This window comes from Malus sylvestris, chromosome 8, assembly GCF_916048215.2.
Source record: "Malus sylvestris chromosome 8, drMalSylv7.2, whole genome shotgun sequence".
Classification (NCBI taxonomy): domain Eukaryota; kingdom Viridiplantae; phylum Streptophyta; class Magnoliopsida; order Rosales; family Rosaceae; genus Malus; species Malus sylvestris.
This window is the reverse complement of record NC_062267.1, coordinates 8,978,410-9,005,787: the sequence shown is the minus strand read 5'-3', so window position 1 is coordinate 9,005,787 and position 27,378 is coordinate 8,978,410. Positions and strand designations below refer to the sequence as shown.

General features: G+C 36.8%; 2 protein-coding genes across 21 annotated transcripts; one reads left to right on the top strand and one right to left on the bottom strand.

Annotated features, from left to right (window-relative positions):
* Positions 1-8,606: 8,606 nt before the first annotated feature.
* LOC126632590 (profilin-3) lies at positions 8,607-26,731 on the bottom strand. Of its 2 annotated transcripts, none has more exons than XM_050303022.1 (4): positions 26,489-26,731; positions 25,963-26,100; positions 25,572-25,714; positions 8,607-8,690 (listed from the first exon to the last, which is right to left on the bottom strand). In XM_050303022.1, the coding sequence occupies exons 1-3, from the start codon at positions 26,609-26,611 to the stop codon at positions 25,580-25,582; spliced, it is 396 nt and encodes a 131-aa protein (XP_050158979.1). In that variant the 5' UTR covers positions 26,612-26,731; the 3' UTR covers positions 8,607-8,690; positions 25,572-25,579. The 2 variants fall into 2 exon arrangements, with proteins under 2 accessions (XP_050158979.1, XP_050158978.1); XM_050303021.1 differs by lacking the exon at positions 8,607-8,690 and adding an exon at positions 25,170-25,454.
* LOC126632586 (uncharacterized) lies at positions 15,493-18,713 on the top strand. 19 transcript variants are annotated; one of them, XM_050303016.1, is made up of 10 exons: positions 15,493-15,903; positions 16,160-16,224; positions 16,318-16,463; positions 16,545-16,600; positions 16,756-16,806; positions 16,882-16,966; positions 17,225-17,344; positions 17,905-17,963; positions 18,232-18,366; positions 18,464-18,713. In XM_050303016.1, exons 2-9 carry the CDS (start codon positions 16,208-16,210, stop codon positions 18,319-18,321), a joined length of 624 nt encoding a protein of 207 aa, XP_050158973.1. In that variant the 5' UTR covers positions 15,493-15,903; positions 16,160-16,207; the 3' UTR covers positions 18,322-18,366; positions 18,464-18,713. The 19 variants fall into 19 exon arrangements, 1 of the variants encoding a protein (XP_050158973.1); XR_007626762.1 differs by having other exon boundaries at positions 15,509-15,903; positions 16,301-16,408; positions 16,514-16,600; ... (2 more) ...; positions 17,086-17,344; positions 17,903-17,963; XR_007626763.1 differs by having other exon boundaries at positions 15,511-15,903; positions 16,301-16,408; positions 16,555-16,600; ... (2 more) ...; positions 17,086-17,344; positions 17,903-17,963.
* Positions 26,732-27,378: the final 647 nt, after the last annotated feature.

Genomic DNA, 27,378 nt, shown 5'->3' with positions numbered 1-27,378 from the left:
CACATCCTGAGGGTATTCTAATATCCAAAATCAAAGCAAAAAAACAACTAGCTTTTTTTCTTGTTTGCCTTAATGGCATGCTAATTGAAAAAAATTTGGAAAATCCCAAAGGACCTGTATGGCCAACATGAGCAAGAAAGAGAAAAGACAATACACCACTCCCCAGCAATACAATAATATGGAGGAAAGAAAGGGGTCTAAACTGCTGAACTGACGTCTTTGCCAGAGCCAAACTCATTACTAGACACCGTCTACTCCTCCTTTGACTTATCTCAACTCTTTGAGGTAAAGTAGCATTCTTCCTCCATCCGGCCTTCATTTAGCAACAAGTCTACTTCCTGTAAACAGGATCATTATAAAATGAAACTTTTCGAGACAAAAATCTTTTGGTTTCTGCAGAATTCACAAATCAGAATGATAAACAACAAACATGCATTTGAGGCATATGCATCCATATAATGTTCAGTTTCTTTTGGCGATTCGATACACTTCCTCCCATGTTCAATGGGATTAATCACTTCTATCCTTTAACTGCACAAAATTTGAAATTGTGGGTATATAACTATGTATGAATAGGCAAAGCTCCATAGCAAATATAGGAGGCTTATGAATTGGTCCAATGGCATAAAGGAAAACAAAAGGTGAGGAGAATAGGCAGATGCAAAAGATGATGAGCATAGGCTGATACATTTTTACTACACGAATCATACACATAGTCTAAGCATTCGAGAATACTAGAGATAAAGTCTTATCATTCATTAGTCAATTAATCAAGTAAAGAAAGAATGCTACAACGCCTTGTCATTAGAACCCTTGTGATAATTTGTAATGGTGAGCATAGGCACATGCAATGTATGCAAACACATGGAATTTAAATAAAAAAAGAGGAGAGAGAGGGGAGGAGCTCACAGAAGAAGCCTTTGCATAAGGGAGTATGTACTGAAAAACATCAGCACACTGTTCCTTTGTCTGGTAATCACCGGGGCAAGTATTTTTGTGCCTACAGTACTCATCTTCATAGGATGAATCACATCTAATTTCTGGACCATATTTAACCCAACCATTGTGCAAAATTTGGACAATTAATTAAATAGCAAGGCAACAAAATATAATAAAAATATATATGAAAAAGGGAACTTTAACTAAAAACTCCCGGTATTGTTCATTTTACCCTTTATTTTGTCCTTATCATTAAAACTCAAAGTTTTCAAGCCCTTTTCATTAGTTTTCCTTATAAAAAATTCAACATCAAAGGCAAAGCCAGCATTCCCATAATTAATAAAAATAGTCTCAAACAAACAAACTTCAAATAGGAAAAGTCCAAAGAGTCCGAACAAAATTTTAAACAAAGTCCTTCTGAAAATAGTATTTTTCCGGGGCTCGCCTTGATGACCGCGTGGAGGTTGTCCAAAATGTGCTCCGGACATGGGAAGCACAATGCCAAGATTTTTCGAGTGATTATGAAGGAGGATGTCAAGTTGGCCAAGGGGGTTATCGAACTCCGCATGCATCCGGATAATGTCTCTAAATTCTCCAAGATAGATCTTTTGTAGAAACCCAAGATGTGTGTTTTCGACGCCGTGTGCAAGCTCACCGTGTTCACGGAGTCGAAAATGCACATCTTGGGTTTCTCCAAAGAATCCATCTTGGAGAACTTCAAAGGCATTATCCGGATGCATGCGGAGTTCGACATCCCCTTGGCCATCTTGACATCCTCCTTCAGAATCACTCGAAAAACCTTGGCATTGTGTTTCGTATGTCCGGAGCACATCTTGGACAACCTCCACGCGGCCATCATGCCGTTCAGATGAACCATGCTGATTTTGTTTGGATTTTTTCTTTTAGGAGCAAAAATGGGCAGTGAGCAAAAACGAATATACGTAAATAATATTAAACAATATTAAACAATATTAAATAATATTAAATTTAAACAACATTAAAGAACACAATCTTCAACATAGTACTACTTGAAAAGATTGAATTGAAAGAGATATTGGAGAGAGCAAAGCTGAAGGTGTGTGAATTATAGCCCAATATCCACCATATTTATGGACATTGGAAGCTGAAGATAAGAAGTGTCACGCAGATAAAAATCATATCTAAAATTCCCACGACCAATTACATCTCGACACGTGGCACTCAAAATCTTATCTGAAAAATTATTAAGATTACATATCGACAGGAAATCTGAAGCGTTGCTCACATATCGACACATGGCATTCAAAATCGGAGAAGTAAAATTATTGAGATTCCATATCGATAATAAATCTGTAAAGTTACTCACATATAGACACGTGGCACTCGAAATCCGAGACGTAAAATTATTGAGATTCCATATCGACAACAAATCTGAATAGTTACTCACTTTAGCAACATGTGCCACTTTATTCGAAAATTTATTGAGATATCTCATTGTCCGTATGGTCGTTGAGGAGCCTGCCGATGGTGGCCCACTTATTTCCGTAATTGGCATGCGCCTCGTCCGTGATCTCATCCTCCTCATGAGTGAAGGCCCGTTGCTTCACCTCCGGCGATTGCTGGTTGTACCACTGTTGCCAGCAGGACTTGCCTGATCGTCCTGGCATCGACTTGATTGTCACTGACCAGTTGCGAGAGCACCGTGGAGGTGAACGAGCTGCCGTAGCTTCTCGTCGTTGTCGCGGCTCCACAGACCTTTTACCCGATCCAATTCTCCCTGCGCCATCACAGAACACTCCATTGTTACCTATTCAACTCGTTGATCCATATAGAAATCCATAATCCTAGCTAACTCTAGATAAAAACTAAGTCAAAATTCAAAAGGGATAAATAATCTACGAAATTGGAGGAGAGAGATTAGGAGAGGCGGTGTGGGGCAGGAGAAGGAGTCTCCGCCCTGAGAGGCTTAACAAAAAAAATAAAATTTGATTTGATTTGATTTTCAACTTGTAATAATAAACGGGCAAACGAGTATAGTTAAATGGGTAAGTGATTATGGTTATGGTTACGATTACCCGTTTATAAGATTATCCAATGAGTAAACAATTATACGGGTATTAATCTAAACGATTATGTGCAAATAACTGCGGTTACCCGTCTGCTATAACCGTTGTCCATCCCTAGTTAGCACAAGAATGTTAACATTGGGGTTCTCATGTGCTCCCTCCCTCCTATGCGTTAAAATCTTTTGCAAGCCATGCATGACGGATAGGCCGCTTGCGGTACATACGTCATTGTGGTGTTTTAACGTGTTAATTCACTTGGCGTGGAAATTGTCCTATCTGACCAAAATAATCATCGTGGTGGTGCCGCTTCAACCCGTCTAATAATGTTTATCAACGCTTAAGTACTAATCCAATCATCAACCTTTATGTCATTTGGTATGTAAAATTTTGTTTACAAGTTTGATCTTCTTAGCATTACCGTTTGAGTAAAATGAGAGAAACCAAATTTGTGTCAACTACAACCATATTTGTCGTCAATTCTCTTACACTATGTTTGGATGAAGAAATTTAAGATTACTAAAGAATTTTAAAATGACGGAAATTGAATTGACGGGATTTTATTTTCTAGAATTTGTGAATTTTCTTTTTTGGTTAGCCTAAAAGAACAATGGAATTGAATACGGAATTTGTTATTTTTAAGCTCTCAATCATAGAAATTGGGAAATGACACCTATTTACATGGAATTTTAACTTGGGAATTGGAGGTCCCAAATTCCAAGTTTTTTTCTACGCGGAAATTCTAAATTCCTTTGTTTATGAATCCAAACAAAGGAATTGGTGCATGTCAATTTACAAATTCCAAGTTTATTTCCCTCATCCAAACATAGTGTTACAGTGAGAACTAAATGAAGTTCATAAATCTCAATATCAAGGTTCACATCTTAATATTTATTGTAAAAATAGAAATAAAAATGAATGAAACAATTAGAAAAAAACCATTAGGATTTTATGTACAAAAATTTCCTCTAAATCTCTTAAACTAACTTAATATATATATATATATATATATTCATATTCATATTCATATATTTAAGCCTACAAAGAATTATATACACCAGCTACTACCAGATACAAATAGTTGTATATTTTGTGGGTTGTGGGAAAAAAAAGTCTAGTATTAATTTTTTATTTTAAAATAAACACTATCCAACCAACGATTAAGATCAGGAAACAAACATTCTTACTCTTATTGTGAGCCATTAAATTACATGACATAAATATGAATTATGATGGGGAAGTTTTCCAATTATTGAGCCTGAAAAGGATGAACAAATAAAAGTGTCGCCGCATGTGACTTCATCAAATGCTGATGATTATGTGACTAACATTCACACCATGTTCAATATTTTGCATTTCGGGAGGGCGATACACCCATGACATTTGTGTAAGATTTATGTGGAGTTTGACGAATATCAACTGTTTACTTGGACGACTAGCAACCTATTTTTACTAAGAATAAGGTGGCTGGAGATGAAGGGTAGAAGGAATGAATGTATGGACAACGATTAGAGAGAGATAGGGAAGAGAGAGGGATCAAAGATATGAAACCCATGAATTGTTTATGTTGTTTTTCTTACTTTTTCGTTTTTAAATGTGTTATACAATGTTTGGAAATTGAATTTTCTGTTGTTCTTCTTGTTTCAATCTATGTGACACCATTTGATTGAATATGTGAGTTTTATATTTGTGCCATGTCGGCCATAAGTGGGCCCTAATTATGCCACATATACAAGCGGAATACAAGGAACAAGTTAGAGTAGAGTGAATATTGAGTTTTAGAGAGTAAAATGACGACTTTTGAGTTTTATGAGGCAAAGTGAGGTTGAAAATCGAGTTTCAAAGAGCAAAGTGGTGTCGTTTGAGTTTGAGGGAGAAAAACGCAATCAAAATCAAATTTTCAAGAGTAAAACAACGAATTTTGAGTTTTAAAGAGCAAATTATGATCAAAATTGAGTTACAGGAAGCAGCATAGATAAAATAATAATAATAATAATAAAATAAATAAATAAATAAATAAAGGACTCTGCCATCGTTCTCTCCGCTCACCGATGTCACAGACCAATCCATCCCTGATTACCGTTGAAAACAGAAATATAAAGCCAAAACTCATAACTTTACAAGCTGAATTACTTTGTGGCTTCTTTTTTTTTTTTCTTTTTTCTTTTTTTTTTTTTTTTTTTTTTTGAAAATTGGGCTGCAAGTTTTATAACTAGCAACACATAGTTACAAGAGAGAGACTCACATACAACACAAACACAACAACAAAAGTATGGACCAAAGTACAACAAAACCAAGCCCAACAGAAAACAGAAAAAAAAAAACACCGAACAGCTTGCATCCTCTGCCGCTGCTGCCATCCGAAGAACCTCCAGACTCGAACTAGTTGCCAAATCGAGCCCTGAAAATGGCTAAAAAGAAGGCTTCAACAACCACCAAAGAGCACATTGAAGATCTGCACCACAAATCGAAGAAAGCTCGCAGGAAACAACCCATAAGCAACAGAAGCAACAAGGCCAAGTCAAGGCAAGAAGGTGGTGACAACACCTGAGCATCAAAAAAATCCGAAGCTTTACACATCTCCCTCCTAAATAGGAATCGCAAAGATTCGCATTTACGGTGTGGATTAGTGGAAGCCGACCTAGAGGATGAGAGTACTGGAGGAGTGAGCCAAGTGGAAAGGGTGGAGTAAGGTTGGGCAAACGGGTCCTGGACCCGCGGGTAGGGGTGGGTAATGCGGGTACGGGGCGGGTACATATATTGTAAATTCAAAACGGGGCGGGGCGGGTCCATTTAAGTAATGGGGCGGGGCGGGTACAATTTTCAAATAAAGCGGGCCCCCGGCCCGAACCTTTTCCACCGTTCAATTATAGGGATTGAATCCCCACCGTTTATTTTTAACACCGCCACATTTCGAGTCCCCGACTCCTCTCGACCTCAATCTCCAGATCCAGATCCAGATCCAGACCAAAGTCCTCTCGAGTCCTCCACTCATTTCGAGTCCCCGACTCCTCTCGACCTCAATCTCGACCTCGACCTCTATCTCAACCTCGACCTCGACCTCAACCTTGAATTCTTCGTTTTAGCAACCATTTCCAGCTTCCAGAATCCAGTTCTCGACACCTCCAGTCGTCAGGGGTCTGTCGGTCGCCAGATTCCTTTCCTATTTCAGCCATGCCCGGGAAGGACGACGCTCATCCGAGAAGGAGAAGAACCTCAAGCTCTTCCTCAAAGTCAAATTGGACGAGCGCGCGGCCAAAAACACCATCGCCAATATCGCCAGCCTCACCGTCGTCATTCACGAGGTACTCAATCGTTGATTTTCTTCTTCTTTTGCTGCTTAATTTTTGGGGTTTTCCGATTTAAATGCATGCAATTCATAATCCCGCAGATGTATACTTTTATTTTACCTATTTTGTTGTTCTTGAATAATTCCAGGCCGTGCTTACTAATGGATCCAGTTTTCTTATTTGTCTCCGGCGGCTCTTCAACTGGGAGCCTGGTGGGATACTGAAAATTAAAGAGAGAGAAAGAGAGAGAAAAAAAAGAAAAAAAAAAGAGTACCCGTTGGACCCGTAGGAATCGGCCCGTTTTATACGGGCCGGGTTAAGTCCGGTTCTCATTTTCAAAATAGCAAAACCCGTCCCGCCCCGACCCGTTGTATTTTCAAGCGGGTCTGGTCCGGTCCCTCCAATTTTGGGCCCGGCCTGGCCCGTGCCCAGCCCTAGTGTGGAGTGATGAAAACAAAGTAGGTGGAGGGAAAAGGAAAGGAAGAAATGGGAGTTGAGGAAGGGAAACTAGAGGCAGCAGTAGAGTAAAAAACTAGCAGGGACAAAAGGAAAGAAAAGGAAAACAAGAAGAGCAAAGAGCTACCACCAACCCTAGTCATAGCTAGGATCAATGGCAACGAGGAGGAGAACAGAAGCTGGAGATGCACTCATACGCAGACGGTGAGAAGAACTTTCATGAAGGAAAGGAGAACTCTCATGAAGGAGAGAACGAAGTTCTCTTTTGTATATCGAAGTGGAGGTAATCTTCTTGCGGAAGATCGATGTAAACATTTATTTGTCGTCAAATTTAACCTCAGCTTACCGAACCGATTGTCTACTTATCTGATTTTTTTGTTTTTTATCATAATTCGCTCTCTCAGCTTAAGGAGAGTGTCTATTCAAATTTAATCCTAGCTTACCGAAACGATTTCGATTTCTAGAATTTGATCGAATGGGTGATTGACGCATGAAGAACCTTCATGGGTTCATACCATTTGAAAATTTGGATTTTAGAGTTGGATTTGTAGGTTTTATACCATTTGGGTTTGGATGATTAATAGGTCAAAAGACCCATAACTTGGAATTTGTGTATGATGATTTGAAAGGGTGAGTTCTTCTGAATCATACAATAAGCAACTTAATTTAATATCGAATTCGTTATCCACGAGATTTGAACCTTAGATTAGAGGTGCAACTTAGGTTGGGCCAATCCAAACCCGCCCATGTCCAACTCGACTTTAAACCTGAACAAGCGGGTATTTTTTTAGTTATAACCCGTCCGAACCCAACCCAATTTCAACCCGTTTATTGATTGGATTGAGTTGGACTGATCATTTGCCCATCCATTCCCAACCCGACTAACCAAACTCAATCTAAGCAGATTGTAACCTATATCAATTAATGCTCATACTACACCCAAGTAAGCCAAGTCCAAAAACCAACGCCCTTTCTAATATTTTTTAAAAAAAATTCCTTTTATAATTACTTAAGCTTTTAGGTAATAAGAGGCTTTGATTAGTCAGCTGATATTCGTAGTCTCTAAATCCTAAAGCTTTAGAGTAGATTGTTAGTCTCCAAAACCTAAAGTTTTAGAGTAGATTGTTAGTCTCCAAAACCTAAATTCATTGTGTCTCGAAGCAATTGCTCAACAACTTTGATTGATTTATGAATTTAAAGTTAGCTAGCTTTGATGCTACTTGGCTCAACTTTTTTATGAATTCTTAAAAACTAAGTTGTTACAAGATTAAACTTAAAAAAGTTGGGTAACCCAAACCCAACCCAAGTGAACCCTAACCCAATTAAACTCGAGCTCAAATGAACCCGAATGAAACCCAACCCAAACCCGAGCCCGAATTGTAAAAGTTGGGTTATGATTGAGTTGACCTTCCAACCCACCCGAATTGCACCCCTATCTAAGACCTCTCACTTCCAAGCGAAGAGGAATCCCACCAGACCGTAGTACTAAGTAACAAAATATCAAAGTTAAGACAACTTCAAAATTAGTAAATAAGGCATCTGAAAATTTTCGACTTTGAAGTGTTTCCTTTGTAACAATGATAAAATTCAAAGTGAATTTGACAAATGGCTCGGTTAATTCCGGACTAGCTCGCCCAAATTTGACAAGTGATAAAACTCACCACTCAAAACTCGAAAGTGGTGAATATCTTTAGACAAGCTCGCCCAACTCATGGTCTGGTAAACCAAACTACATCGTACAAACATCCGTTTCATGCAGGCATTCCAGAGATACCTCCGGAGATAACGACACCAATTACATATGTTTTCAAGTGAAAGGAAGAAAATAAATTTTAGGGATAATAATTGAAAAATTAAAACACTATCATTCACAACGACAATCCATATCCATATCCATCACATCCCAAGCAGCAACAACTTTGTTTTCAAACCAAATTCACCATGACTTCAAATTAAATTGTAACTGTCAAAACAAAAGAACGAATTCAACGTGAATTCCAGTTGATGCAAGCCAAGTCTCCAAAAACAGAAAATCACAGGAGGCAATTGGGGGGATAATCAACTCACCGAGGCAATTAGAGACCCTGCTCGATAAGGTAATCGCCCAGCCTCTCAACGACTATGTTGCACTGCCCAGGAGTCACAGGCTCATCATATATACCGATTAACAGGGCCTGGCTGGTCTTCTTGATAGTAATTCCACCCGAACCCTGATGCTGATAGAGTAGACCCATCACGTCAATAGAAATATCACAGAGTTAAACAAAATTAAACATCTGCACCAATAAGATATTATTACATGCTGCACAAGACATGAAATTACAAAATCTCTGGACTGATGCATAAAGTTATTGACTTGTGAAAACCTAATTCTTTGTTTGATTGGAAAAAAATGTACCGAGTTTTACAGTTTGAGGTAAGCATGATCGAGTATCAAAGCTATTTATACATGAATATCGATTGACTTACAGAATCCCCAGATTGATCGATCCGGTTCTTCACTTGGGAAACACTATAGCCTTCACTTCCTCGGCAACCAATAAATTCCAGCACTGCTTGCTTGAACTTTCTTGTGTGTCTATGCCAGAAGGATAGGGAATGTTTGATCCTGATTTCAATAGTAAGGATTTACAGGAATCAAGGCATTCACCAATCCCTGCAGCTGCAATAAGGATTTGCAATTTCCGCTGATGGCAATTCAAATAAACATCAACATCCATAGGTCTCTGATACAAGAGACCTCTACTAGCAGCCTCCTCTAAAAGCAAATGAGCCACAGGGAAAGCACCATAGTTATTTGACGTTTTTTTTAATAAATCTGGACATATCACCATATTCGATATCCCATGGATTGGCTTGATCAGGACATGAAACAGAAGTATCAGTAGAATCTTTGCTTCCCAATCCACCAGCAACAATAGCTTTGTAATAATATGACCGATGTCTCATAAGAGAAGAACTTGAGCTTTTCACAGAGCTTTCCGATATAGTAAGCATGTGACCAATCTTGCCTGATACAGAAGAATGCACAGACAGATTACCATTTGATTATGGCACACGAGGTTGTTGGTTTTTGTCTGGAAAAATGAAACTAGGTAGAAAAGAGGGCATACTTATGAGAAAAAGCTCTGTTAAAATGTCTCGTTGATTTCCCACAAAACATCGTCCATGCTGCATCCTTCACAGATACAACAGTTCGCTGATCATAAAATGGCACCACTCTGATGGATATCATGGTACACCAATGCCAATAACTCGTGTATCTCAAGACTGAGCCACAAAATGAGAAAAAATCATCACATTGATCAATCAAATCCCAAGGGTATTCTAATATCCAAAATCAAAGCAAAAAAAAACACTAGCTTTTTTTCTTGTTTGCCTTAATGGCATTGAAAAAAATTTGGAAAATCCCAAAGGACCTGTATGGCCAACATGAGCAAGAAAAAGGAAAGACAATACCCCACTCCCCACCAATACAATAATACATAGGAAAGAAAGGGGTCTAACCTGCTGAACTGATGTCTTTGCCAGAGCCAAACTCATTAATAGACACCGTCTACTCCTCCTTCGACTTGTCTCAACTCTTTGAGGTAAAGTAGCATTCTTCCTCCATCCTGCCATCATTTAGCAACAAGTCTACTTCCTGTAAACAGGATCATTATAAAATGAAACTTTTCGACACAAAAATCTTTGGGTTTCTACAGAATTCACAAATCAGAATGATAAACAACAAACATGCATCCATATAATGTTCAGTTTCTTTTGGCAATTCGATACACTTCCTTCCTCCCATGTTCAATGGGATTGATCACTTCTATCCTTTAACTGCACAAAATTTTAAATTGTGGGTATATAACTATGTATGAATAGGCAAAGCTCCATAGCAAATATAGGAGGCTTATGAATTGGTCCAATGGCATAAAGGAAAACAAAAGATGAAGAGCATAGGCAGATGCAAAAGATGATGAGCCTTAGTATAACATTGGGTTAAAAAAAATTAACATATGAAAATTTGAAAACCCTGATAATTCAGGATAATGAAATGTGAATTACCCTTAATATTAATATAAATCACCAACACAAATGCTTGGTGTAGAACAGGGCCACATCTACTACCTTTAGTTGGGAAGAGAGAGAGTTAATCTCCCCCAAGTAAAGGAGTGGTTGAAAATATCTTGAACCATGTACTTTCTCTATATATGAGAGAGTGTAGAAATGTATGGAGTGCTTTGAACTCTAAACATATAGTCATCTTTTGAGTTTTAAGAAATACCAAATCATGAAATAAATAAAAATTAGTGTGGACTCTATTGGAGCCAATCTCTGAATTTTAAAGTTTAATTTTATTTTTCTCCTCCTTGCCAAAAGGGTAGTGGAGCTCATTATGCATTCCGAGAATGTGTCACACATCCACTTTTTCAAAAGTGGAGGTTAGCAGTAAAGAAAGCGAAGTTGTTTTAAGATGGTACGCGAAAACCCATCTAGTTTTTCGCTTTGTGTTGTAATTTTTATTCTCAATATTTTTTGTTGGATTCTAGACAAAATCGTATTTGAATTATATTATTGTTAACTTATTATGAGGTTTAACCTACTTCCTTACTATAAATCGTTTGTAAAAAGATGAACCCTAAAACCTGTGCTATCGCATCACTCATTTAAGTCTATTGCCTTTAGCTCCCAACCTCAAAATTGAAACGAGAGAGAGGCTTTACTGCAGCGAGTCGGGTGATGACCGACTGGTGACTGGTTATTGAATCACAAGCCTCTCTCTCACATTGGTGACTGGCTAATGCAGCGGCGTATCAATATTCATGTCTCTCTCATCCCTCATTACCGTACCATCTGGCTGATAGCTGTGAGCATATTCTGGCTGGGGCCATGAACTGCTCCCTACAACCCTAGGTGTACATTATAAAAGAGGTGATATCCGTTTTTGCTCGCAAAAGAAAAAATCCAAACAAAATCATCATGGTTCGTCTGAACGGTGCGGTGACCGCGTGGAGATTGTCCAAGATGTGCTCCGGACATGGGAAGCACAATGCCAAGATTTTTCGAGTGATTCTGAATGAGGATGTCAAGTTGGCCAAGGGGGTTATTGAACTCCGCATGCATCCGGATAATGTCTCTGAATTCTCCAAGATAGATCTTTTGTAGAAACCCAAGATGCGTGTTTTCGACGCCGTGTGCAAGCTCACCGTGTTTGCGGAGCTCTTCCACATCTCTTCCTCCCTCAGAGCAGGAAGAGCCAGAAGGATGTGGAAGAGCTCCGCAAACACAGTGAGCTTGCACACGACATCGAAAACACGCATCTTGGGTTTCTACAAAAGATCTATCTTGGAGAATTCAGAGACATTACTGGATGCATGCGGAGTTCGATAACCCCTTTGGCCAACTTGACATCCTCCTTTAGAATCACTCGAAAAACCTTGGCATTGTGCTTCCCATGTCTGGAGCACATCTTGGACAACCTCCTCACAGTCACCGCGCCGTTCAGACAAAACATGATGATTTTGTTTGGATTTTTTCTTTCGCAAGCAAAAACAGATATCACCTCTTTTATAGTGTACACCTAGGGTTGTAGGGAGGGGTTCATGCCCCCAACCAGAATATGCTCACAGCTGTCAGCCAGATGGTACGGTAACGAGGGATGAGAGAGAGGCATGAGTATTGATACGTTGCTGCATTAGCGAGTCACCAATGTGAGAGACAGGCTTGTGAGTCAATAACCAGTCACCAGTCGGTCATCACCCAACTCACTGCAGTAAAGCCTCTCTCTCTCGTTTCAATTTTGAGGTTGGGAGCTAAAGGCAATAGACTTGAATGAGTGATGCGATAACACAGGTTTTAGGGTTCATCGTTTTACAAACGATTATAGTAAGGAAGTAGTTTAAACCTCATAATAAGTTAACAATAATATAATTCAAATACAATTTTGTCTAGAATCCAACAAAAAAAATAATAAAAATTACAAAACAAAGCGAAAAACTAGATGGGTTTTCGCGTACCATCTTAAAACAACTTCACTTTCTTCACTGCTAACCTCCACTTTTGAAAAAGTGGATGTGTGACGCATTCTCGGGATGCATAATGAGCTCCACTACCCTTTTGGCAAGGAGGAGAAGGAGAAAAAAAATTAAACTTTAAAACTCCAATAGAGTCCACACTAACTTTTATTTATTTCATGATTTGGTGTTTCTTAAAACTCAAAAGATGACTCTATGTTTAGAGTTCAAAGCACTCCATACACTTTTACATTTCTACACTCTCTCATATATAGAGAAAGTACATGGTTCAAGATATTTTCAACCACCCCTTTACTTGGGGGAGAATAACTCTCTCTCTTTCCAACTAAAGGTAGTAGATGTGGCATCTTCTACACCAAGTATTTGTGTTGGTGATTTATATTAATATTAAGGGTAATTCACACTTCATTATCCTGAATTATCAAGGTTTTTAAATTTTCATATGTTAAATTTTTTTTAACCCAATGTTATACTAAGGCATTCTCCAATCCTGAGTTAAAACTCAAATTTCCACTTCTATTTTCCCCAAAACTCAACCCAACCCAATGCTAAAATGTGGCGTAAAACCTAAAACTCAAATGGAAGCCAAATTTAGCCCAGGATTAGTGGGGCTGGCCCATCATATATGTATATTTTATTTAGTTTTATTTTTATAAATTCATTTAATCCAACGGTTAAGATCTAATTTGATGAAATTCAAAGGTAAAAATAAATAAAAAGTTAATGGTCCAAATTTAAATCTAATGGCTACAGTAATTAAAAAAAATCTTTAATTTGTTTCATATTTTTTCATAGTGTTTAACGAGTTTCATGGTATCGATTAGTGATTTTTCAGTATTTGTCAGAATCTAAATATCTTTAGGTTAAAATGTTCATAGAATTAAATTATGATAGTCTACATAATTTTTTATTTTAAAAAGGTTAATTTAAGAAAAAAAATTTAGTCTAAATTCATTCTATAATAATTTGACGTTAAAATTTTAGGCCAGAATGGTTGGAGCAGAAAAACTGTTTTTGGGTTAAAATTTAAATTTTCTGGACTAAAAATTTTAGATTTTAGGCCAAGGATTAGAGATGATCTAAAGTTTGAGATTTTTGTGACACTTTTATACTTTTGCTATCATTGGACAAAAATAAATAATAATAAACAATGGAATTTGATAGTTTCATCATTAACAGTGAATGACAGTTGCGAAGAAACTTGAGAGGTTTTATGCTCCGACCATTGAAAAGATTATTTGCGTTTTTGAAATAGCGTTTTAATATCTTTATTTTATTGGTCTTCTCGTGCCAATTGCGAAATGAATAAAGGAAATGATTCCACGCGCTCAGTTCTTACTAGAATTTGTACCCGCACGTTGCTGCAGGATTGAAAACTATATGAAAGATTATGCAATTTCAATCTTCATAAACAATGTTTGTCAAAAACTAAGTTACCAATGCCAATGCAAATTATACACAACCTCATCATGGATGAAACAAATTTAAATATCAAAAGAGAAACCTATTTCGTCTATTAAAAATATTAGGAAGTTCTTTGGATACGAAAAAAACACAAATTGCTTCATGTCCAAAAACATTAATGGGAAATGTTGTTTACTGCAATGCTAAAAGTTGTCCTATGCTATGTTGATCATTAAGGAAGCATCCCAAGCAAGGGAAAAAAAATTGAAATAAATTTATAGACAGTAGAATCATATCATGAACAAAATAAGAATAATGCGTGTTTACCTAGTGTTTTTGTGTGCAGAAAGAAGTCTGATTTTGCACGAAATGGAGATGACCTTCTCTGGCATTTCTATAGGACGCAATCAAACTTTTGTGCGTTTCCAACTTGCCTTGCAACCAAGTTTCTACAAAAACAGAAAGAATTCAAGAAAGTAATTAGACCAAGGCATAAGAGATTATAAGAAAAAGTATAGAAAATATAAACCACATATACCACTTATTATACTACTTTGTATTCCGAATACACCTAAAAATATATCGCTTTCTAGTGAATGGTTCGGTTCCAATTAATTCCACTTTAGTTTCTTTCAAACCCTTCAACTTATCCTTGACTTTTTTTTTTTAACGGCATCATAATTAAGAGTTAGCTAATAATAAATATACAAATTTGTTAACCTTTAGTTGACCCTCAACATGTGCTCGGAAGAGGGCTCTTCCAACATCCTGAAATCATGTCAAGAGTTAAAAAGGAGCAAGAAAAAACTAATGTAAGAGCTCTGTAAAATTGAGGCAGAGCATATTACCTTATAGGGCCTCTTTAAAATCAGGTGGACCAAATTCCGTTGCCATGGTTTCATCATCCAATTTGTCAACCATCTGAAAAATGAAGAGAGAGTATCTACATAACTAAAATCTGAAAAGTAATAGCAAAAAATGAGTCGGTTGTTTAAAACAACGATCTAGCTAAGACAACATCCATACCTGCATATAATTCACAACTTCTGAGACAGAACAGTGTAATAAGGAATTTCCACCAAGTTCCTTTTCAGAGATCCACCAGTCCCTCTCAAAAATCCCACTTCAATGAAAAGGAAGTTAGGCCACACTATAAAATGCACTACTCCAGCTTTTTTCAAAAATGATATTCTAAGAAGCTAAATGCTTGAAGAACTTAATAAGATAATATATAAATTCTATATATACTAAAACCCAAACCGGTTGGTACTGTTCTAGGACAGTGTGCGGACTAAAATGCCCCTTAAATTGGTCTTCAGCCATTACTTTTTATCTTTTTTGTACAGTAAAATTCCGAAATTACCCTTTATATTCACCCTTTATTCCATATGTGGAGTCTTTCTTTTAGTTTTTTCTTAATTTTTTAAACCCTTATCTACACGTGTCGGCCATCGTAGAAAGGAAGGGGACATGTGGCACTCTTTCTGCTTCTCTCGGGTGGATCTCTAGAATTCTCCTTTGGTTTCCGTCACCCAACCAATCCATCAGACTCATAATTGCTCTCACTTTGTCCCACGCCTCATTTACTCTCTCATTTCTTATACAAATCACCTGTGGAAATTGGTTCCGTTAAAAACCCCTTCTAGAATTAATTACCTCTGGAAATTTTTTGGCCTTTAAAACTTCTCGATCGGTTCCGACTGGATTGAGTTTTCGATTTCGTGAGAGTGGATTTGTTAGCTCCAGTTGGTGAGTTTTTAATTTTTTTATTAATTGTGTTTTAGTATTTTGCTGGTAGTTTACCATGTTGTGGTGATTTATGGATCAATTTTTTTTAATCTGATTGTGGGTATTTTCTTTATATTGTTAGATCTATTGTTTTGGTGTATGATTTGTTTGTGTTTTTCGTTCTATTGGATTCCTGAGTAAATTTGGTTTTCGTTTGTTTGGGGATTTTGTTTCCAATATCCGTTGTTCGACTGGTTGTGCATCTCTGTAAAGCTAGATTTGTAAACGTTTTTTCTGTTGTTTTGCAAGGAACCAGAGCCTTTCCATGCTCGAGCTGCACAGGTATGGCACCGCTCTTTTACATGTTTTTGCTTTGATTCGAGTTTTTTCCAAGGTTGACGTGGCGATTCTCTACGAGGATTGCAATGGGAGAAGGTGGCTGCTCTGTGATTTTTGCAAAGGGCAGAAAACGAATGTGAAATCTGAGACCAATCGAATCTACGGCCGATGCCCATCTTGCAGAACTGTGAGTTTTGAACTCTTCCTCACAAGAGAAAGCCCAATAACTTTATGTTTCAGAAGTTTGATTTTTATGGAATTTGAAGTGAAAGATTTGGTGCTTAATTTTTAGGTTTTTTTTAACATAAATTAATGTGTTATAGGCTATGTCAGAATAATGAAGGACCTAAGAGAGCTTTATTTGGAAGTAGAAGTCAAGGTAATTGTTTGCTCCCAATCCTCATCCTCTCTTCACGTTTTTTCCTTTTAAAGTAATTTTTCCACCCCTTAAGAGTGTAAAATTTTATGTTCTTCTTTTCTTGATGGATATGCTTTTGTTTGTAGGTTGATCCTGTTGTTTCATTTTGTTTGTAGAAGTCAATCAAATGCTTTGCTGAAACATCCAATAAGAATAAAATAACTATGGTAAGAAGCAACCTAATTTCAGAAATTTTATGTGATTTAGTTTTAAAATTATAGTCTTCTAAAAACCTTCTGTGGATTGCAGAGCCATTGGAGAGAGGACTTGCTGAGGACATTGAGAATGTATATAAGCTACAGTGTTCGTTTCTGCAATGCAGATTGAGTATGATTTCCTAGGTTTGATTTATGCCTTCCATCGTGTTAAGTCGGTTAAATGTACTATTTGGTTTTTTTTTGGGGTTGAATAATGCGATCTGAATCTCGGGTTTAAAATTTTTGTAGTTTGATTTTGCCTCTTCTCGACTCTTCTTCATTTTTGTCTCTCTCGGAAGTGAAAGGTCTGGATGTACTCTTATTTTCTCCTCTCTCTCTCTCCGTCTGTGTTTGCGCATGGCTATCGGGTTTTCTTGGACGACAGCAGATACCTGCAGCGAAAGAAATCTCACCCTGCGGCACCGCCTCTCACGGAACCACCGCCACCACCATCGTTCGGCTCGAATTTTGTGGGTTCTCAAGAGCAGCAGCGACATGCAAATATGTGGTACCCTTTTCTTCTTTCTGTATTTTTTTTTGTTTAATTTTGTATTTTTTATTAGATGCATGGTGGATTTATCGTTGGTAACTATTAAATCGCTTTTGAATTGTGTTTAATTTGGATTTTTGTGTTTTGGATTTCTGTTTTTTTTTTTTTTTTTTTTTTAATAATCTTGAACTGATAATATGCTATGTCTTTCAATTTCTAGCAGTGGATTTTTGTTGTGATCTTTTGGTGATTAATCGGGTGATGATCTGCATGTGATTATTTATAGAATATTCATAATTATTTCACAAGATTTGTGCTTCCACTTGCCTTTTCTTTTTTTTTTCTTTGGGAGTCTGGAAAAATAGGGCATCTGTTTTTGGCTTAAAAGTTTTAAGATTTATATTCTACTTTGTATGTGATTTGAAAATTGAAAAACATATATGAATTATTCTTAGTGCTTTGGCCATGAAGGGTATTAGCAGGTTGTTCCCCATATGAGAAAATGATTGAAAAAGAAGATTTTTTTATTTATTTGTTGGTTACTATGTATTAATTTTTGTTTGGGATTTTGTGTAGAGAGTTCTCTGTGGAAACAGCAATGCAAGGGCAGGATCTGATCGGTAGCACTCAAACAGGGGTTTGTTTCTCAAATTGCGTTCATTAGTTAGATTATTAATGTGCTTTGGTAGGGGTTTCAATATGATTTTCTATTTTCTCTTTTTCTTTTTTTGGTCTTTGAACTATCTATGTGATTTATGTTTTGATTATAAAGAAAAATTAATAAAACAAAGAGATGCAGCAATTGGAAACATGGCTGCAAGTGATAAGTCAAAGTCTTTGTTTTAAATCACTGTACTACTTTTGTAGTGTATGCATGTGTAAGAGAAATTCAAATTGTAATACAGGATCTTAGGGCTGTGCAAAATGGTGTACAAAAATGCACACGAGTTGGAATTGTGAAACCAAGTCAACTCTCACTTAGAAGTAAGTACTAGGAGGTCATCCTTGAGCGACCTGGCATGAGGAATTTAACCAACATGGTTAGATTTCTGAACTTCATTATATTTTCATGTATTTTTCTTATGTAGAATGCGTCTATCTGGGGATCGAAACATGTCCTTTTTCTGAATTTTTCAGGGCATGAAAATTCAAGCTCGGGCGGTGCCCCCATTTCAAGGCAAATGAGACCATTCGACGATGGTAACCCAAAGGCTTTCTTTGTTGTTTTTCCTTAATGGGTTAACGATTCCTTGCTTTTTACTGAGTTTTTGGCTATGTGTATTTTGTATTTCTAAGCTTCAAGGCACATTTGCCCAGTACGTATAATTGTATTCATAATTTAGTATTCAGCACCGCTTGCCAATTTATTGCATGAAAATTTTGAATATTTTTTTGGAAAACATATGGTAAACCAATGGATAATATGTTTACCTGAAAATTTTGAAAATTTTGAATATTTGTGTGTATAAAATATTTTTTTGGAAATATGGTTATCTTTTCTGGTCTAGAAGGGGATGTACAAGCAATGTCAAAAAGAGTTTTTGAGTTTTAGTTTACTGGAAATGTAATGGAATATGTGTTTATATTTATATGAGTTTGATAGTTATTACATCTTATGAGCTATGTTCCTTTTTAGAAGCTTTGATCAGAGCATTGCTCTGTGACAATTGTGATTGATCTTGATTGGGAACATTTTGGCATGGGTTGAGAGGTAGCTTTTATCTCATACGTATAACATAGTTTTGCAACCCGCGGCATCGCGCGGGCTCAAATGCTAGTTAATACTAAATTGTAATATTAAATCTACATATACTAAAGTAAAGTTATCATAAATGCGCAAAAATAAATCCAAACAAAAACTTGAAACTAAAAACCAAATGGTTATCAAACAGCTCCTAAAGGAATACACATTTTGGATTTATTAAATGGAGTTTTTCAATACCTTCAACTAAGTGAAACTAATATACAAATACTAAAGAATAATGTCGCATAGCTTTACTTCAATCTTCTCAAAATTGATCATGACACCCCCTTTTGTACCACATGGAATATCCCTTGCCTACAATGTTGCTAACAGAAGCTTTCAAAACTATAATGAATGGAAGGACAGAATCCTCAATCTTCCAAACATGGATTACCATAGTTACCTGACCAGTCTGCAGGGTCACTTGAATGGGTTCAAAATGGGTGAACCTAAAATTTGAAATAATGAGAAGCAGGCAAATTTAAGGCCCTATGCAAGCAACTTCTCAATGCACATCACCTGGATTTGTAATTGTCTTCAGAAGAGCGCTTCCTCTCCAATATACCCCAACATGACCTTCTGGGATTGATATCAGTCCTTGGTTGATACCCAGGTTCTGGTTCACAACTAAATTTATTAATATTCACATAATCATGAGACACGATTAGATTATTAGGTTCACAACTAAATTAAAAAAACATTCACATAATCATGAGACATCATTCCAACTCATTTCATAAACCCAAAAGAAAATCTAAAATGAAACTATTATTTCCACCACAAAGAAGTTGGAATTCTCTACTGTCACCACCCTGTTTTCTCTGCCCAGAAATTGGAAGAATCCAATATTGGACCCATATTCTCACACTAAATAGCAAAAAATAAAATAAAAATTCTGAAGTTCGAAGAAATTGGGAGCCAAAATTCCATAATTAACCAAAACAAAGAAAAATATCTAAAACCTAGATTTGAAAACATAGAAATAAACATATATGCCACTCGCCATTTCAGTGGCTTCTGATTTTGTAAGGTTATTTATTTGACTGCTGCAGGGTATACGAAACCAAGCGTAAAATAAATGGAGCATGTTCAGAAAATATCCCAGATGAAAACCCAAAAAATCAGAAGAAAGAAAACCAAAAAAAATACACGTTCCTAAATTTCTTTTTGGAGGTTTTATCAGAAATTTGTAAATCAAAATTAAATTCCAATCCAAACTCAAATTGCAAAAAATCAAAGCTACAAATTTAATAACCCAAAAGGTTAATGAAACCAAAGCTATACTTGAGTACCTCACTCAAAGTTTCAGTTGGGTGTGTAGCATATGCTTCCCTGTAAGAAACAGCTTTCCGCAGGCGCTTCCCACGACCAAGAGCTGCTTCTTCCTCACTTTGATATTTCTCCCATCTACAAATCCAACTAAATGCAAGTAAGTCCTTAATAAATCAAGAAAATGGGAGATGGAAAGCACTTGGTACACAGGAAACCTCATCACAAACACTAAAGAATTCAACCTTCCTTCGAGATCCAGACGCCAATTTCATCGGTTCCTCCGATTTCCAGAAACCAATCTGAAGCACGCAGCAATCCTAGTAAAGAAAAGGAGAGAGAGAGTGAGTAGGAGAAGCAGCGATCTTTTTTTTTTTTTTCCTAGATGATAGAAAGGGAGGCAGATTGTCTGCCCTCCCGTTGTGGTGACCTTCCAATCGTGTACTCCTATGTTGTGTGATCACGATTAAGCCACGTTAATATTTTTTATTAATTTTTTAATAAAGATAATAAGACAAAAAATAATAAAAATAAAAAATATTGATGTGGTTTAACCGTAACTTATAAATAGGAGGGCATGGAAGGTCACCACAATTAGGAGGGCAGACAATCTGCCTCCGATAGAAAGCGGAAAACAGCAAAAGAGTCAAGAAGCAGAAGTCGAAGTAGCAATGATGGACGCGTGGGATAGGATGGCAAACCCGTCTTTTTGCTGTGTAAAATGGAAAAAGAGGCTGATATCAAAGGAATTGGATGGCATTTTCGTCCTTACACTGTTAATGAACAGTGTTTTTGGTTGAGTTTTAGTATATGTATAATTTTACAACACAAATGATTGCCTTTTGTTCCATGACTTCATACAGGATTTGGATCCTCTCCTAAGCTTAAGGAGAGGATCTTCCTGACCAAGACACGTGGTTCGTTAAATTTTCTATAATTATTATAATTTTAAAGGGACCCCCTGTTTGTAGCCTTTGGATTTTCATCTAACAACCCACGTGTCTTGGTCCCACGTGTCTTGGTCAGGAGATTCCTCTCCATAAGCTTAGGAGAGGATCCAAATCCCTTCATACATGTTAAATGCACATTTCGTTTTGTCGATGTAATAATTCATAAGAATGAATGTTCAATAAACTTGATAGCATAAAATAATCATGTCTATGTACTCTGGTGCGGATTTTGCTTTCAATCAAGAAAATACCATTACAAAATTCTTTCATTGGAATAAAGAATCTTGGAAAATTAATGGTCTTAACTTAAAAGCCAAAGTCTTGGCCTATATATAAACATCTCTTAGGTCATCTCCAACTGAGGGTTGGCCAGATTGCTCGTTTTAACCATCTGACCCTTGAAGATATTAATATTTTAATGAACAGTAGGGTCATATTTGCCTCCGTCTCCAACCGAGGGCCATAGGGCTCATTTTAGCACTGTCACAAAAAACCGTCTTCAACCGAGGGTCAAAGGGCCAAACATAATTTATTATTTAAATTTAAAAACTACAACAATTTAAATTTAAATCCAACAACAACTTAAATTTAAAAACTACAACTTATATTTAAAAACTACAACTTAAATTTAAAAATGATGAATTAAATTTAAAAACTACAAATTAAATTTAAAAACAACATTAACTTGAATTTAAAAACTACAACAACTTAAATTTAATATCCATAATCAACATCATCTTCATCATTCGCCATTGTAAGGGTATAGTCAGAGGTAAACAACTGCCGTTGGGTCATAATTTCTTTTTTTTCCTATCAAAATAGGTCTTACTCATTGGAGTGTAATTCGAGGTGATCATTTCCATATTCTTATCATCCATCTCTTCTTGTATTTGTTTGACTCGTTCTTCATGCATACTTTTCCTTTCTTCCGCCTCAAGGGCATTTTGCTCTGCCATTAATCGCAATGACGCCGCCACTTCATGTTGAGCGGCGTAATCATCATTTACCTTGCCATTTTTCCTTCAATCTTCGCGCCTTGTTTCGTCCCATAGCCCTAGGTATGGAACCTTCACCCGAAGATGGATTTTCTACCCTTGTTTGTTGAATGGTTGGAGATCCATCTTCATCCATATGTGCAACTGAGGATGCAGTTCCGAACACCGGCGTATGAGCTCTACGTGGTAGATCTTCAAATAACATCCACCCTTTACAAATTTCCCAACAACTGTGAAACTAAAAGGCTTTCGAGCTGCTCTCCTTATACAATTCATCCGCTTGGCGTACCTAGAAAAAAATTAAAGGAAATTAATTTATGAAATTAAATGTAATATAATTAAATATTTAAAATAAATTGTGAAAACACTTACTTCGTCGTAGTAATTAGCGCCGCTTTCATGTTTACTTGCGGCTGCTAACAATGCTTGATGCCATTTGTTCAAACTTGGCTGAAAATGTTTCTTCCATCTTGAAGAACAACTCTCGTGGTTTCGAATATTCACTGGAGTGGTGCCTTCATAGAGCTCTAAGTATTTTTTGGACACACAAGTCCAAACATCGTCATTTGTTTGACAATTCCCCCTCTCACTATCTTCTAACACCCATCTATAAACATTGCAAAAAGCTTCATCTTCTTTTCGGGTCCAAGTCCTACCTTTCATTGCAGACGAGGCCATTTGAAAATTATTGAAAAAATTGAAGGATAAAATTTTGAAAGATGAAAGAAAATATGAGAATTGAAATGGTGAAAATTTTGTGAGGAATGGTGAATGAATGGTTTAGGTATTTATAGGAAATAAAATTTAGAATTTAGAATTTTTGAGATTTTGTTTTTTTTAAAAGGCCCAAAAAACCTATATAAAAAAAAAGAAAAAGAATCCAACGATAACCGGCGCTAGCTAGCAATGGCTAGCTGATGTTAGCTAGCTGTTGGATTCAAATTTCTTTTTTAGCATTCATGTCGGTTATAACCGACAGGATTAATCATTTTTCTGGCCAGCCCCGGGCTGGCTAGTTGGCTGCATGCAGCCAGCCCTCCAGCCTTCCAGCCCTTTCAGATTCCTTGGGGCCCTCTCAAATTCCACAAGCCCTCTGGCCTAGCCCTCGATTGGAGACGGTTTTCAAGTTATTTTCGGTCATCTGGATCATTCGGTTGGAGATGGCCTTAGGGCTTCCCATTCATAGATAAGTATTATCATCACTTCCTATACATGTTTTCTAAGACATACTTCAACTCTTAGAGTAAAACTCAAAATTCAGGTTCTAAATTTATCCAAACTTACTCCAACCCTTGAAACAAATATGAGTTTTAACCCAAAACTCATTTTTGGGACAAATTTAGCCCAGAATTTTCCCTGGGTTAATGGAGTTGGTCCACCATATATGTGTACTTTGTATAGTTTTATATTTATAAATTCATTAATTCTAATGGGTAAGATCTAATATGATCAAATTTAACGGTAAAAAATAATAATTAACGGCCAAAATTCAAATCCAATGGCTAAAGTAATTAAAAGAAATTATTTTATGTGTTTCATATTTTTTTCATAGTATTCCACGAGTTTCCCGGTGTCGGTTTAGAGGTTTTTCAATATTTATCAAAATCTAAATATTTTTCGGTTAAAATGTTCATAAAATTAAATTAGAATAATCTACATAATTTTTTTTTTAAAAGAAAAGTTACTTTAAGAAAAAAAAAATTATCCTAAATTCATCATTTAATATTCTCGGGCTAAAAATTTAGGCTTCATTGGATTAATAGTTCCCGTGGTGATAAGGTAGTCCAAAGGTACCTAAGGTCAAAAAATTAGGACTTAGTGAAATTTATTGAGATTTAAATCCAAAATTGAAAATTTCATTAAACTCTTCGTTAATTGAGGCTCACATGTGAGGCTAAAAAGATAAAAATAGCCTCACATGCAAGCCTAACGTACTTAGAATTAATATAGAGTTCCGTTTTAGCCTCATAATTGTGGCTCATGTACTAATAATTAACAGAAAATTGACAGAATTTTAATTTTGAACATAAATCCTAACAGACTTCACCACAGGAACTTAAATCCTAATTTTTTTTACCACAAAGGTTATCTTCCTATTACCACATGGACTAATAATCTAATTAGGCCAAAAATTTAACCTAGAAGGATTGAAAAAGAAAAATTGTTTATGGGTTAAAAATTTTAGATTTTAACCTAAGAGTTGAAAATGATCTAAGAGTGCTATATATGTGGGAAAATGATCATCTCCAGTTCCCTTCCACCAAATCCACCAATCCGGACCCTTAAAATTTGATCAAATGGCTAAAATTATTATAACTTTTAAAATGAGCCTCTGTTTTTAGCTATTAGATCAAATTTCAAAAGCCCGATTAGTGGATTTTGTGGAAGAAATCCAGAGAGGATCCCTTTCCATATATGTGTACCTAGCTAGGGCATTAGTGTTCCGGGCGATGCCCAAATATAGCTCTCTCCACTTCAACTATGACAGGAGGTGATGGTAAACCTCAGTGAAAAGTGCTGATGAGAAGCAGAGAACGGCTTCCAAAGCCGGATGTATGGGGGAACAGAATTAGTAGCCACCTACTTAAGCATCTGGGAATTTTCGACTTCAAATTTTTCCCTTGGTAAAATGATAAATTTCACAATAAATACATATGTAAAACACGTCGTTAGACGCATAATAATATTGAAGATTGCTCAAATACCCTCACATCAACAAACTCAGCAAATGGCTCGGTGATTCGACCCCATTGGAAATCCACAAATTCCACTTGTTAATTGCATTGTGGAAATCCACAAACTTGGTTCAAAACCCAAAAGTTCCCGGAATGCAAAGCAAATAAATTTTATGGAATGAAAAGGCAAAGCAAATAATGTTCCCCGTCTTTCGCCCAACTCATGTTCTGATAAACCAAACTACTTAGTACAAATACGCAAGGCATTCCGGAGATAACAGCAGCAATTACATGTGTTTTCCAGTGAAAGGAACAAAATAAATTTTAGGGATAATAATTGTAAAATCAAAACACTATCATTCACAACGACAATCCATATCCAGAGATCCCGGAATGCAAAGACAAACGGCTTTTACACATAATATCCATCACATCCCAAGCAGCAACAACTTTGTTTTCAAACCAAATTCACCATGACTTCAAATTAAATTGTAACTGTCAAACAAAAGAACGAATTCAACGCCAATTCCAGTTGATGCAATCTAAGTCTCCAAAAATCCAGAAATGAAAACAGCAAATCACAGGAGGCAATTGGGGAGATAATCAACTCACCGAAGCAATTAGAGACCCTGCTCGATAAGGTAATCGCCCAGCCTCTCAACAACTATGTTGCACTGCCCAGGAGTCACAGGCTCATCATATATACCGATTAACAGGGCCTGGCTGGTCTTCTTGATAGTAATTCCGCCCGAACCCTGATGTAGTAGACGCATCACGTCAATAGAAATATCAAAGAGAAAAACAAAATCAAACATCTGCACCTATAAAGTAGCATTATGTGGTTTCCAAATCTCCCCATCTTCGACGCAAACTCTAAATAGCAACACTGAACCACAATCAATCAACACGACATTCATATGACAAAGGAGTTCTGTATTCCACAATCTCTGAATTTAAGCTAATAGCAATGGCATCTGGTAAGAGCAGGATTCCAAAACCTCACCTTCTTTCCTCGAATGACAGCGCCGGGTTCACCCTGGATCACCATATACTTCGTCCCACCAAGGAATAATCCAGTTGGGGCAAGTGTTCCGGGTTGATCGAAATCTTTCAGAATTGCAGCAATCTCCTCAGGCTTAAACTATAACAACAATCAAACAACAAAATCACGCCAGTGAACAATATACTCGGCAACATAACAAAAAAATAAACCAATTTGTTCTGAGCATTTAGATTTACACTCTGATCCAAACAGTAATACAGTAAAAGTAAATCACGCATCTGATACAAATCAAGAACGATTACTCCGAATTAATCAGATCAAAACCCACATAAACACTTCAATTAAGTTCATCAATTCTCTATCAAGTTCAAATCGTATGCATGTCATCGATCGGATCAGAAACCGATCGACCGAACCAGTCAGTGATAAAGTTACTTTTCGAAATCAGATCCAGTGAACGAAGTAAATCTAGAACTTAAAAAGCGAAATAAACACTAAGAAAAAAGAGAGAGAGAGAGAGTCGAACCGCAGGGAAAGAGGCGCTCTGAGACCAAACGCTGCCGTCTTGGCCGAGGATAGCGGCGGCGGTGAGGCGGTTGCCGTCGATATCGCACATCAGGTGGTCGTCGACGTACTGCTGCCACGACATCGTTTCGGGATCCCGATTGATCTTCTTCTCTCTTCTGGCGTTGAAAGCTTTTGCGGTGGAAAGGGGGGAAGCTTCTGGAGCTCAACGGAAATGGGAGATAAATATCTCGGGTGCCCTCCTACTTTCTGAAGCGGGTTTGTCTCTGGAGGTTACACGTGGCGCGACGTGAGTTGCCTGTTATTGTATTATATTGTTTTCTTACCGAATCCAGTGTGAATCGGGTCCATGCCTTTTCTCTGGGGTTTACGACTCTATAATCTTAAGATTTGTCGGTCTAATTATGTTCATGTGCCAAAATAATTAAGTTTGGAGTTTATTGTTTGGAGTTCATTAAGTTTGACATCCATTGCCGTCACCCCACTCCACATCCAACTCAAGTATTTACCCGTTTTCAACCCTCTATTGCTAAAGAGAAATGTTTAATGGCATGTTTACGTAAGGGTAATCGGAATAAAGAAAGGGAATTGAATTTCGATTACGGAGTATTCCGGTGTTTACTTAATATTAAGGAATAAGAAAAGTGGTGGAGCCCACACGAAACATGGAATCCAATTCCTGAAATTGGAGGAACGGGATTCCCTAGTTTTGTGAGGTATTTGAATTCCCTGGGGGCAAGGGAATTGAGAATGCATCTTTTATTTCAATTATGCCCTCACTTGTTTCTTATTATCCCAACATTGCCCTTCATTTGACACTCATTATGTCATTTTTAATAAATAAATAAAACCTATTTATATATTTTTATATAGATAATTTTATTATATAAA